The 12,394-nt window shown below is 40.8% G+C and overlaps 1 protein-coding gene across 1 annotated transcript in view; it reads right to left on the reverse strand.

Annotated features, from left to right (window-relative positions):
* Positions 1-446: 446 nt before the first annotated feature.
* LOC113406022 (anosmin-1-like) overlaps positions 447-12,394 on the reverse strand; it is a 171,902-nt gene continuing 159,954 nt past the window's right edge. The window contains exons 10-14 of the mRNA XM_026648102.1: positions 9,967-10,061; positions 6,862-7,033; positions 5,504-5,724; positions 2,292-2,433; positions 447-669 (exon numbers count right to left, since the gene is read on the reverse strand). Coding sequence (XP_026503887.1) covers positions 611-669; positions 2,292-2,433; positions 5,504-5,724; positions 6,862-7,033; positions 9,967-10,061 — 689 coding nt within the window. The 3' untranslated portion in view covers positions 447-610. The remainder of the gene's footprint in view (positions 670-2,291; positions 2,434-5,503; positions 5,725-6,861; positions 7,034-9,966; positions 10,062-12,394) is intronic.

The raw sequence follows: 12,394 nt of genomic DNA on the forward strand, positions 1-12,394 counted from the left end.
GTAGTTTCCATTGCAGACTGAACTGTATGTATCTGTTATTCCTACTTATTTGGTTGTGCACTTATTTTAGGTAAATGGAGATATCCTTTAATGGCAAACTATTTACTGTACAGGCTTAGCTGATGTAAATTGGCTCAGCTCCACTGAGTTCAACTGAGAGATGCTAATTTACACCAGCTGAAGATCTGGCCTCTGGCTTTCAAAGCTATGTATACATAAAAGAACAATGTCTCAGATATTGTTATAAAGATTAGCAAAACAAAAGCCTCTGTTATTCACTGCACCCCTTCCATCTACTTTAAACCTAGGAAACAAAATGTTATTACAACAAACATACATTTGATTTTTCTCAGATGTGTTGAATTGGATGCAATCTTCAGTTAGCAGAATAGGGATGGTACTTCATGATAGTTGCTGTACATTTCATCCTGGGATTGGTACAAACACTATTCTTCATGCTTAAACTATGTAGAAGTGGCTACAAATCATACAGGATGATAACTTCCACTGGAAAAAATTGATTCATTGTTCCTACAGATGTGCATTTTTCTGGTCGTCTTGTGGGAGCTCAGTTTTTCTCTCAGTTATTCGTTTAATCATCTTAAGCAGTCTAGTATTTTTCTGGGGGTGGCTTGTAGTGATGTGGATGGTGCTGTTTCAGATGAGGCCCTAAATAAAGAAGAAAGGGTATTCACCACTTTTAACCTTTGTTGTATATACGATAAAATAATTAGGCCCCCATCACCGTAGTATCTGAGCGGCTCCCAATCTTTAACATTTTTATCCCCACAACACCTCTATAAGGCAGGGCAATGCTATTATCCCCCTTTTACAGGCAGAAAACTGAAATACCAGGTGACTTACACAGAATGTCTGCAGCAGAGCAAGACTAGAAGCGGGATCTCTTACAGCCCAGATTGCCACTGTAACCACTGGATCATCCATCAGTGGATTATTTCAGTGGAATAATTGCATACAAGGCCCTGAACCTGCAAAAAACTCTGCCTGTGCTGACATATGCCCCGGGCCCTTTAAATCACCGCCGGAGCTCTGGCAGCCGGTCTTGGGTGGTGATTTAAAGGGCCCAGAGCTCCCCGCAGTGGCAGGAGCACCGGGCCCTTTGAATCCCTGCCTGAGCCCGGCTGCTGGAGCCCCAGGGCCCCGGCAGCCAGGCTCCAGCAGGGATTTTAAGGGCCCGGGTCTCCTCACAGCAGCTGGAGCCCCGGGCCCTTTAAATCACCGCCCGAGCCCTGCCACCCCGGGGTAGTGGCGGCAGGGCTCCCATGGTGATTTAAAGGGCCCGGAGCTCCATGGGCCCTTTAATTCGCCCCTGAGCCCCGGGGCTCCCAGCCGCCTCTGCAGCGGCTGATGCCGCTGATGATTTAAAGGCCCCGGCATACTGGTAAGTCCTCTGATCACTGTAGAACCCTTAATTCCTAAATTCAGCCAATTGTTTACTACTTGCATTTCTCTCTACAGTACCACTGTATCCCAGATGTCTTATCCATAGATTTCTCACAAAGCAATGCACTGGCTGTGCCACACGTGTAGTTTCTTTGCTACAATACTTTGCAATGGCCTCAACATGACCCTGAGGTCCTGAGATAATATCACCAGATCACTTAAACTACCTTTTTGCAGTCCTCCCCCACCCCCGCAAAGAGCAACCTGGATTTAACAGGTTTTGGAGACGGATAATCTGAGCTACCATCTTAGCCTATAATACCAAATAGGTGGATTGTTTGTTTTTAACCTGAACCAATATTTGTGTAACTGATCATTAGATATCATAACAGAATATTTACGGACGTACCTTGGTTAACAGTTTGTGGCTCTGATCTTTTTTTTTTTTTTTTTGCCGCTGTTTCTACTAAGCCTTGGTGCAAATTTGCAGTGTTACATTAGAGGGAAGATAGTGATTATGAGAAACACTAGCATTATTCACGTGCTAAATATTCTAAAATTATTGCGTTCACTTACCCTTTATATGTATTTATATATCGGGGGAAACAAAAACTGTACAGTAAATCAATGGATGCAATTAAAAAGTTCATTCTGGTTTCAGAGCCATTAAATGTTCCAGCAGGATTCTCCATTTTAATTATAGGGACTATCCCTGGAATCCATAATATCTCTAAAAACAGAACAGTTTAAGACTGCTCACTGTATAAAGAGTTAGAGCAGTAGAATCCCATGACTTTGTTTTAATTGTTGCAGTAGACAATGTTTTAAGTGCCTTTCTCTGCACGTACACTAGTCCAAATACTTTTATGTCAGATCACAACACTTACTGTGGGGTGAAGATGGCAGCAGATCAGGTGTTCGGAAAGATTTTATTGTGGCTGGCCCCTCCCCGCCTGTTGTCAGCACTTGCACTTCTAATCGGTAAAGCGTTGATGGCCTCAGGTTGGGGACAGTCAGCACATAATGATCCTAAAAATATATGAACGGAATAAATTTGTATGTCTACCAGAAATAATAGACCCAATTGCTCCATCCAGAAATTGTACATTAAGTAGATACTTTCTTTCTCACATACATACTTGTTTTAAAATTGTGTTGCAACTCCCACAGATTGTTTTCTTATGATTTTATTTTAAAGATTTCATACATTTATTATGTAGTTCACTACTCTTTTGGTTTGGTTACATGTTCCTAAAGAGTTGGTATCAAAAAATACGTGGCAGAGCAAGAATTTGAAATAAAGCCAGTTCTCAGGCCTGGTCTACACCTAAATCTTAGGTCAACCTAGCTACATTCATACCCATGAAAGAGGTAATTAAGCCAACCGTGACCGTAGTGTACTTCCAACTTCAATTTTCTAGTCAGTTTCCTGAAATTAAAGTGTCAGTGTCATGAATGGAGTTTATTTCTAGGTTTTATTTACTTTTCAAATAACAAGTACATTGTACATCTTATGAAATATTTTATTGAAGCCAATGTCTGTCTTTAGTTGCCATTGATTTGTAAACTGATGGCCTTTTTGAGTCAAGGGCAAGAGCCTCAGCTGGTGAAAATTAGTATAGATCCACTCAGCTACCCAGGCTAATGAACAGGCCCTGAATTTTTAATCCCATTTTTGAAGTGGTGAGAGTTGAAGTATTAATTAACCCTGGGCCAGACTTTTCACTGCTTTGCACCTTGTGCGATCATTTACAGTCAGACAAATAAGTGCAGATTAGGTGTAAAATATTTCCAAATGAGAATGAACACTTGTAAATGACTCAAGGAAATGCAGTGAAGAATCAGACCTTCAATTCAACTTCTTCCCAAGGTCGTTTGGGCTGCTGAATCACCAGACAGCCATCCACTGGACTAGTCCTAGGACTGAACTAGTGGCATTAAACTAAGGTCTGTGGAACCAAACACTGAACAAACACAAAGCAAGCTCCACCTGGTAGCTACACCTAGCATTCCAGGAATTGCCTGCCGGAAGAAATTGCTGTGCCAGCAGACAGAGCATTTAAAGTATGCGCAGCACACTTGTTCTGATCTAGCTCACTGAAGTCAATGGAAAGACCACTGTCTTCATTGGGCTTTGGATCAGGCCCAGGGTGCTTAGTAGCAACCTCTGCCTCTGCTGGAGCTGGCAACATCTCTTGAATGGCCTCCCTCCTGCTTGCTGCTTCTACTACCACGGGAGGAACTGGAGCCCTTGCAAAGAAAAGGGAGAATAGTGCAAGTTAAATCTTCTCCCACTTTATATGAACAGAGATCTAGTTCTATTTTGAATTACCATTATTTAACTGTCCGCGTAAGGGGGACAAGGATCCCCTCAAGTCCCCTCCAGACTCTGCTTCAGGTCCTTGCAATGTCTTTTTCTCACCTCCTGACAGATGCCCAAGGGGGTCTTGGAGCAAACAAACTAAAGAAAAGTTCCCTCCCCTCTTTCTTCCGTTCTGGGAGAGGGGAGTCTGTGGGAAATTAAAGAGAAATAAGGGTGACCTGGATCTCAGGCAGTCTTCCTGAGTCAGCCCTTTAGGCTTAGTCTAAACAGCGTCCAACTCCAGCCTCTGCGCTCCATGGGGCATGCTGCTCTGTGGCTGGGTTGTGCAGCTTCAGGAGCAATGAGGCTTGTTGCTGTCTCCCTCTCAGCAAGCCAAGCCGGGGCAGGGCAGCCTTTTTCCTCTTCCTCCAGGCCTTCCTGAGGTGGCTTTTCCCTTTTAAGCTCCTCGCTCCCTTCCCCCCACCCATCCCCGGTAGAACAAGTCTCACAACTGCATCTTGTTAGTGTAGAACAGGCCCAGAGAAACTTGCTAGTCCCCTCTCGGTCAGTGTGAGGGTGTGTCCCTTTATACTTTTGTACAAATTTGCAGAAAAGGGAGAAGAGCTTTATTTTCCACAAAGCACATATCCAGATGGAGCAGAGGGAAGGTTAATGCAAAGGAGAGAGAAATTATCTTGCATTCAGAGTGTAATCTGGCGTGGACTCACCCCTGCGGCACCTCCTACTGGTCGTCTCAGGAATTAGCTCACCAGCATCCAGAGCGCCCTCTGCAGGCCCAGTGTCCCACCTGTTGTTGGCCCCCATGTCCCTCCCAGACCCCAGTGCCCTTGGCTTGGGTGCTGCCCCCCTGGCAGTACCCCAATCTCTCTCTCTGGGTGTCCCCACCCAGGGGAACCCCCACCCCCCATCCCAATGTCACCTCAGTTATGGCTACTGCCAGTCACCATCTAGCCCCAGCGCCCTGGGGCAGACTGCAGTCTATCAGCCAATCATCACCAGCAACAAGGGGTTTGGACTGGCTGCCTTTACCCACCCTCAGGTTGCCCCTCTGCAACCCCAATACCTATATGGGCCTAGGACCAGGCCCTGCAGCCTGGGGAGTTGCTGGCCTAGGGCTTCCCAGCCCCCAAGGCCTTTCCCCAGCCCTGCCTCACTCTAGGTTCCCAGATGAGCTCCCTGCAGCCAGGCCTATCTCTCTCTGCAGTCAGAGGGAGACTTCTCAGCTCTGCCTAACCTGGCCTTCTTATAAGGCTGAGTGGCTCAGTTTGGGGCGTGGCCCCAGCTGCAGCCACTTCCCCAATCAGCCGGGGTTTAGCTCCTTTACTCAGCCCCAGCCCTCTGCAGGGCTTTTCCAACCCCTTCAGGGCTGGAGCGGGCGTTCACCCCGCTACACAGGGTAACCCCACTAAGTTTCCATCCTGGATATCAAAGAATTAACAAATCCTTACTATCCTAGGAAGAGACCGGCCTGATCATCAAAAGAAGAATATCTTCTGCTGCCTAGATGATCTTTGCCTTCATTAAGGCATATCTCAAATATGGTTGCTAATTTGACAATCATACACATTACAATGTTTGATGTGTCATCAAGATAAGTAGTTGTTCTGGAGATGTATCCCAAACAAGGGGGGGAAAGTGAACCCATTTTTTGCTCAGACACACATGCAGAACCAGAGAACACAATGGTGCCTGGCAGCTAAATCATGACTAAAAATACAAAATTAGCCATGCACACAAACATGCAATGCCCCCAGCAATAAAAAGAAAAAAACTTACTGCTGGCAGTATCTGTGATTGGGAAATGATGCTGTTGGGTAAGCTGTTTTGTCTGCTCTCTGTAGTAACCTCTGCCCAGGTGACTTGAAACCCTGTCATGGGCTGATGAAGATTTGCCTTTGATATCTTCCACGAAAAGTGACCAGTAATATTTACTTCCTGAACAATGAAAGAGGCAGATAGATTCTCGGGTTTGGCCAGCACTTTAGGGAGAACCGATGCTGCAAAAATTTGAGGCAAGAGGATAAGTTAAATTTTGAGGAACTGCTGAAACAGTGTTAATATAGCTTGAGATCCCAGGGTCACAGTCTGTTTCTTGATGTGTCTATTGCATTTCTTTATCTAGTTTACTCAGGACTCTGCCAACTTTTTACCACCTCTTTTCTTAAGATACTTTTCTTAAGATACTTCTGAAGAGGCAACAGCATAAACTCTCTAATTTAGGAGAGTTTCAAGGTAACGTCTCAGTATTGCATCTGGTAAAAAGTGTAGTATAGTCCCATAGCTTGATTATTAACTGATTTGTATTTTGTTTGGTCACTTACCTGTGCAAAGTGGTATACAATCTGTCAATTCAAAACGGGAGCATTTTACACTCACGTTGGACAGGTGTAAATAACTACACAAGGTGCAAAGCACTGGCAATTAAAACGTACAGCCTTAGGCCTTGTCAGCACAGGAAAGTAGTTTTGGATATAACCTAGGGTTTGAATTTAAACTGATACAGTTATTCCAGTATAACTCTCTGTGTGGACATTTATACCAGTATAAAAATGCTTTTTTTTTTTGCTATAGCTTATTTGGGAAAGGGGATAAGTTAAACCAAAAACAGCCCTCTTATACTGGAATAAGAGCATTCACGAGGTGGGTTATAAAGGTATAACTAATATCTGTATAATTCTATCTGTATAACTGATAAAACTTTCCAGCACAAACAAGTCCTTAAAAAAAGAATAGCAATGTAAATCATTGCTACAATAATACTGCTACAATATATTGAATAATCCCCTGAAATTCTTATCTAAGTGACCAACCAATACTATGATAGCCTTGTCAAGTTGGTAAAACCACACCCCTATGTATTTAATTTGATTGCATTTGTAACGAGGAAAAATGTTGAAAGTATTTGTTAGACAAATTTCCTACTAAAAGAATTCAAAGACTCTTTAATGTTGAAAAACATTACTTACCAGGGTATCCTGGTAATTACCTGGACATTCAGATACACAAAAATAAGTCTCCTCTACTTATTCTGAGTCTTTCAAAACACATTTGAGAATTGTTTTACAAAACTTGTTTTTGAGTGCCTAGAAGTGCACTTGAAATCTACTCTGCAAGTTCTTCAGACCGTGACTTACCTCCTTCAGCAGGACAAGTAATGTGCTTGTGGTTTTTTCCTTTAAGAGCAGAGCAAGGTGGGGTGGTAAAGAAAATACTTTCAGCCTTCAAACGACCTTTAGATCTTGCTGGCTGAACGGTCACTTTATATTTACATGAAAATGACAGGTCCTGAAGAATTATGTAGTTTTCCTAGACCAAGAAAAACAGTATATGCTGTGAATAAACCTTTTTTTAAAACCATAATGTTGGCATAAGATTAAATGTTTTTTTTTCTAGTAAAGTGCATTTTTCTCTACATGATTAGCACATACAAATGTGTTTTTTTATTCAGAGAACAAAGCAAATATTGCCTATATTATTATTAAATTATAATCAGAAAACATTATTATAGTGGTTGGATACTTTCTTCAATCCTATACAGTACCTTAGTCATGCTGCATCAAAGTAGCTAACTTTTAACACAGGGAACAATCCCTTGGCACGATGGCAGTGGGGAATGGCAGTGTGAGGATGAAAAATGCTAATCCAATTAAATAAATGTAAGGAAGCTGATTTAAACTGAGATGAAAGACAGGCTTAATCTACATTTAAGAACTCCTTTTAACGTGCATACAAATCCCAAGAAGGCCTTATACGTCTTTCCTTGAGGACATCCTACTTCCACCCTTTGATAAAGCACGTTATCCCTCTAAGCAGGAAAGGATCCACAACTGAGCAATAAAACACAGTTATATGTAGAAGGATATCTTTAAGGCAACAACTAAACAAGACCCCTGACACCTTTGAAAAACCCAGCCTACATGTTTTTGTTCAAATCAAGTTTAATAAGAGAAATTCTAGCTTCTGGTAAAATTTCTGAAAGTCACCTAAGTGACTTAGGTTCCCAAGTCCCACTGATTTTCAGTTCTTTACGGCACTTAGGTGTTTCTGAAAGTTTTGTACTCTGTGTTTGAAAACAGCTGAAGAGTGTTAGAGTTAAGCTAAGTAATTTTCTCATAACTGACATGGGAAGTGCATTAGAGAGACAAAGTGGCTGAGGTAATATAATTTATTGGACCAACTTCTGTTGGTGAGAGAGACCAAGCTTATGCACTTACCCAGAGCTCTTCTTCTGGTCTGGGATACTAACTCAAAGTGTCACGGCTAAATACAAGCTTTGAACAGATTGTTTAGCATAAGTAGTTAACACATATTTCAACATATTTTAGCAGGCCACTTCATCTTGAATGATCCCTTGAAATCTGTGTTAACTACTTATGCTAAACTATCTGTTCAAACCTTGTATTTAGCTGTGACACTGTGAGTTTCTTTCCCAGACCTGATGAAGAGCTCTGTGTAAGCTTGAATGCTTGTCTCTCTCATCAACAGAAGTTGGGCCAATAAAAGATATTACCTCACCCACCTTGTCTCTCTAATATCCTGGGACCAACACAGATACAGCAACACTGCATACATGAAAAGTGCATGACTAATAGATTACTGAAACATTCCAGTGCAGTCCCTTTAGAACAGCACTTGTAAACAAATCACCACTTTGATGCTGAGTTAACTATTGGCATGAGTAAGTATTGTAGGACTAGGCCCCTTATTTGTCATATTAGATTGCTCGGGATACATCCGAAGTAGAATATTACAGTATTAGAAGCTGATCCTGCAAACCTGACTCCTGTAATTCCTATTTAAGATTATTCAAGAGTCAGATTGTACATCTAGTAAAGTCTATGGGAGTTTTGCCATTGACATCACTGGAAGCAGGATCAGACCTAAACGGAGTATGGTTTTCAGCATCAGGCCCTTTGCAACCATGTGTTTATCGAAGGTAGTTTCTTAACTATTTTAGAATAATATTCAATATCTCAGTGTATTGATTGGAATTTACAAATAGACACAGGGTTTTCCAAATCAGACTAGACTAATTACTGTAAAATAATTTATAGGAAAACCAAAAAACCATAATGCACCTGGCCAGTCGTGCAATGCTGTTCATGGAGAAAAAAAATCTTTCCTGACCTCTAGTGGCAATAAACTTATTTAATTATATTAGCTTTCCCTTACATTAGCATGCATAACTCCAAATGTTGTTACTGATCACAAAATTATCTGTCTTCTTTTTAAATCCATCGACAGTATTTGACTCTCTGACAGTAGTAAATTCCAACTATTCCCTTTGATTTAGTCTAACTTTGCTTGCCATTAACTTCAATGAGTTGACTTCTTATTATGGCACAGGGTAAAAAAGAAAGGCTGATCAAGTTTTCTTAAAGTTTCTTTCATTATTCACTGACTTGAGTGTGGTGTATCAATTTTAGTAATGTAATGTTTGTATAGCATATTACTTGAGTAGAGTGGTACTAGATTGGACAATACATTCAGTAGGAAGAAATGTCATTGCTAAAATATAATTGGGATATAATATTTATTTATACAGAACTATAATAATTTAGAAACTTTCTCTCTTCTATTCAGGTTCTTATACTGCAGCACTCATCAACTGTAAGGCCAGAAGGGACCACTGTGATCATCTGGTCTGACTTACTGCATAATACAGGCCATAAGACTTCCCCGAATTTAATTCCTGTTTGAACTAAAGCATATCTTTTAAACAAAATCCAATCTTGATTTTAAAATTGCCAGTGATGGAGAATCACTGTGATATCTTTGCACCTTCCAGCATTAATGTCTAGCATCTACCATGTGAGGTTTTTTCTTCATCTCTTACTCTTCTCAGGGGGAGCCTTGCTTGTGGATCCTCCCTATATCTGAAAACAAGCCTAGCTGCTTATTTTGATTAAAATTCAATATTTGTATTTGTATAGTGGTGGTTCCCAGGAGTGCTAATCATGGATCAGGTTTGCCTTGTAGTGTAATATGAACACTTCAGATACCCATGTAAAGCATTTGAATGCAGTACATTCATTTAGACTACCTTTCATGTTTGGTTAAATCAACAAACCCAAATATATCACTACTCTGCAGTGAAGTAAAAAAAACCACTCCTACTGTACCAATGACAGGTATAAAACATTCTGCATGCTATTACATATCACTTCCCTCTTCCTTTTCCCCATCCTTGATGACTGGAAACCACTACAAGTTAAGCAAGGGACTGAATTTCAACTTACATAGGTCAGGCCAGTTGCTTTTTCAGGCCCTTTAGTTTCATTGTACACACAGGATTCTGGGAACCACTGGACGTGATATCGACTCATACTAGTGTCTAAATGAACAAAACAGCAATACAAAAAGGAAGAGGAAAACATACATTACAGTTATGCTTTAGCCATCTGCAGCTTTCCTGGCTTTTCTGGATATAAAACCAAGGGATTTTAAGAACTTTGGAAGTGTCAGTTCCTTGCTGCTCATAAGCATTTAAAGTTCCCATGAATGAAAAGAAGAGAATATTAAACATGTCAATAACTTAATCCATGTGTTAGCGCAGTAAGGATGAACTAAAAAAATAAAATAAAGGGATTTAGCAGAAATTTAAGTGTTGATGAAAGGGAGAAAAAATCCCCATGGTTTATGCTGCCAAACATCTTGGGAATGATGGGAATGATTCAGTGCCAACCGTCTGTAACTGTTTACGTTGTCAGAACATTGCAATGCTGCTGCATGGCACCACTCGGTAAATCTGTGTTTGGACACGTGAAAATTCCCTGAACCTTATACTTTCAGAATGTATCATGAAACCGCCTCCACATGTGGCCAACTGAAAGTCTAGTCACAGCTCTTAGGAACAATACTAAAGGCTTGCTCTTGCTCTCATTGAAGCCAGTGGCAAAACTCCCATGACTTCAATGGTGCAGACTCTACAACAGCAATTCCATAATTATCAGTGTGATTTTTAGTAAAAATTCTCTGAGAGCTCCATACAGAATTGTAGTGGCAGGCGTAAAATTTATAACCATTCATCTCAATCCAGACTGTATGATAAAGCAGACTAGGGCAAAACAAAGAGCAATGAAGAACTGAGACAGAAAACATGGTGGTATAAATGCATCTTGTTGTTTTCCTGGAGTATTCATATTTCTGTGCATAGTGGCTATAAAATTAAATGTCTATATAGTAATTAACTTGATACACCAGAGTTGCTCATGCCAAGTGCATGATTATGGTTTTCTGGAATGGAAAAGAAATACCTTTGATGGCTTTAGGGTTGATCTGGCAATAGACTGCTATGAGCAATTTGGAAGCAGAAGAGAGGGATTACAAATTAAAGAGAAACTAAGTGATCTCTGAAGCCAACAAAAATTGTATTTGGTAAGAAAGACTGATTGGAAGTTTGTTCAAAATGGATTTTTGTAGCTGTTGTCTTCATAACAACATATATGCTAATTATTTTCATGACTGCTCTCGAAGCCCAAAGGTTTTCAATAAGAAATGAATGAAGAAACACTCAACTGTGTTCTAATTATTTTCTGTCATATTTTTTAAAAATGTAGGTATTCTCACTTGAATCTGACCATTGTGGCTTTGCCATTAGACGTACCAGTCAGAGTGAGATACACACTCACAGTGCATCTCCAAGTAGGTCTCATCTGATTTCATCTGTTCTGATTCATTCAATTATTGCCTATTCTCTGTTTGCTCCCGCTCCTGAGACAAACACATACCACATGCAGTCCATCATCTGGCATCTAGAGACCTGAAAACTCAGTACTATTCTATTAACCATCTGAAGTCTCTGATGAATGACTATATAGTGAATCTTCTTATTGATCTCCTACTATCTGATAATCAGCAATTTACTCTTTTAAAGTATACTTACATAAGGCAGACCACTTATAGATCCATTCAAACTTTAAATTCAATACACTCGCTAGTCATTACATAAAAGTATTGCTGTTGGCTTTGTCACAGATTGAATGAGGCCTGGTTACCTGTCCACCAAGAACCGGAGAAGACCACTAATATTTCAAATAGGCCATTGAACACCTCCATATGAACAACCATAGATGAGCTGGACTTGATGACCTCTCGAAGTCCCTGTCAGTCCTACATTTCTATGATTCTATGAATCTTGAGGTTTCGAAGTTTGCTTTGGTTAAGTATCCTAACTGACCAGTCGGGAGTTGAGCTAATCCTCGGTCTGGAAATCTCATGAAATTAGGCTTTCAACATAATATTTAATGTATTTCCAGGTTTTGGCCAGGTAGGAAATTCTGTGGGAACTGTGGGGCTCTGTCCAGCTCCCCACCTGTAATCTGATCTTTCCACCTGGGCATACAGATACCCTGCTCACACCTCATTCCTTTCTTCCTTCCTGCCTATCCATTCAGGCAGTGGCAACCTCTTTGTCTCTCTACCGGGAAGCTAAGAAGTGAACTCAAAGCACAACTTTCCAAGAAGCTTCCTGCGGCTGGATTCAAATGAGATTGTTGCTGGGCTGGTGTGAAGAAAGTCTGTAATATCTCTAATTATAACACTGCTCTACAGCCAAAATGCTTCTGAAATAAATGTAGTCAAACTTTACTAATTCTGGGTCACTGAGAACGAAAATGATGCTTAAAATTGTTGATTGGCTCTAGTTTTCAAGATATGCTATTGGGT

Source organism: Terrapene carolina, unplaced genomic scaffold, assembly GCF_002925995.2.
Source record: "Terrapene carolina triunguis isolate 2854851 unplaced genomic scaffold, T_m_triunguis-2.0 Scaffold22, whole genome shotgun sequence".
Lineage (NCBI taxonomy): Eukaryota > Metazoa > Chordata > Testudines > Emydidae > Terrapene > Terrapene triunguis.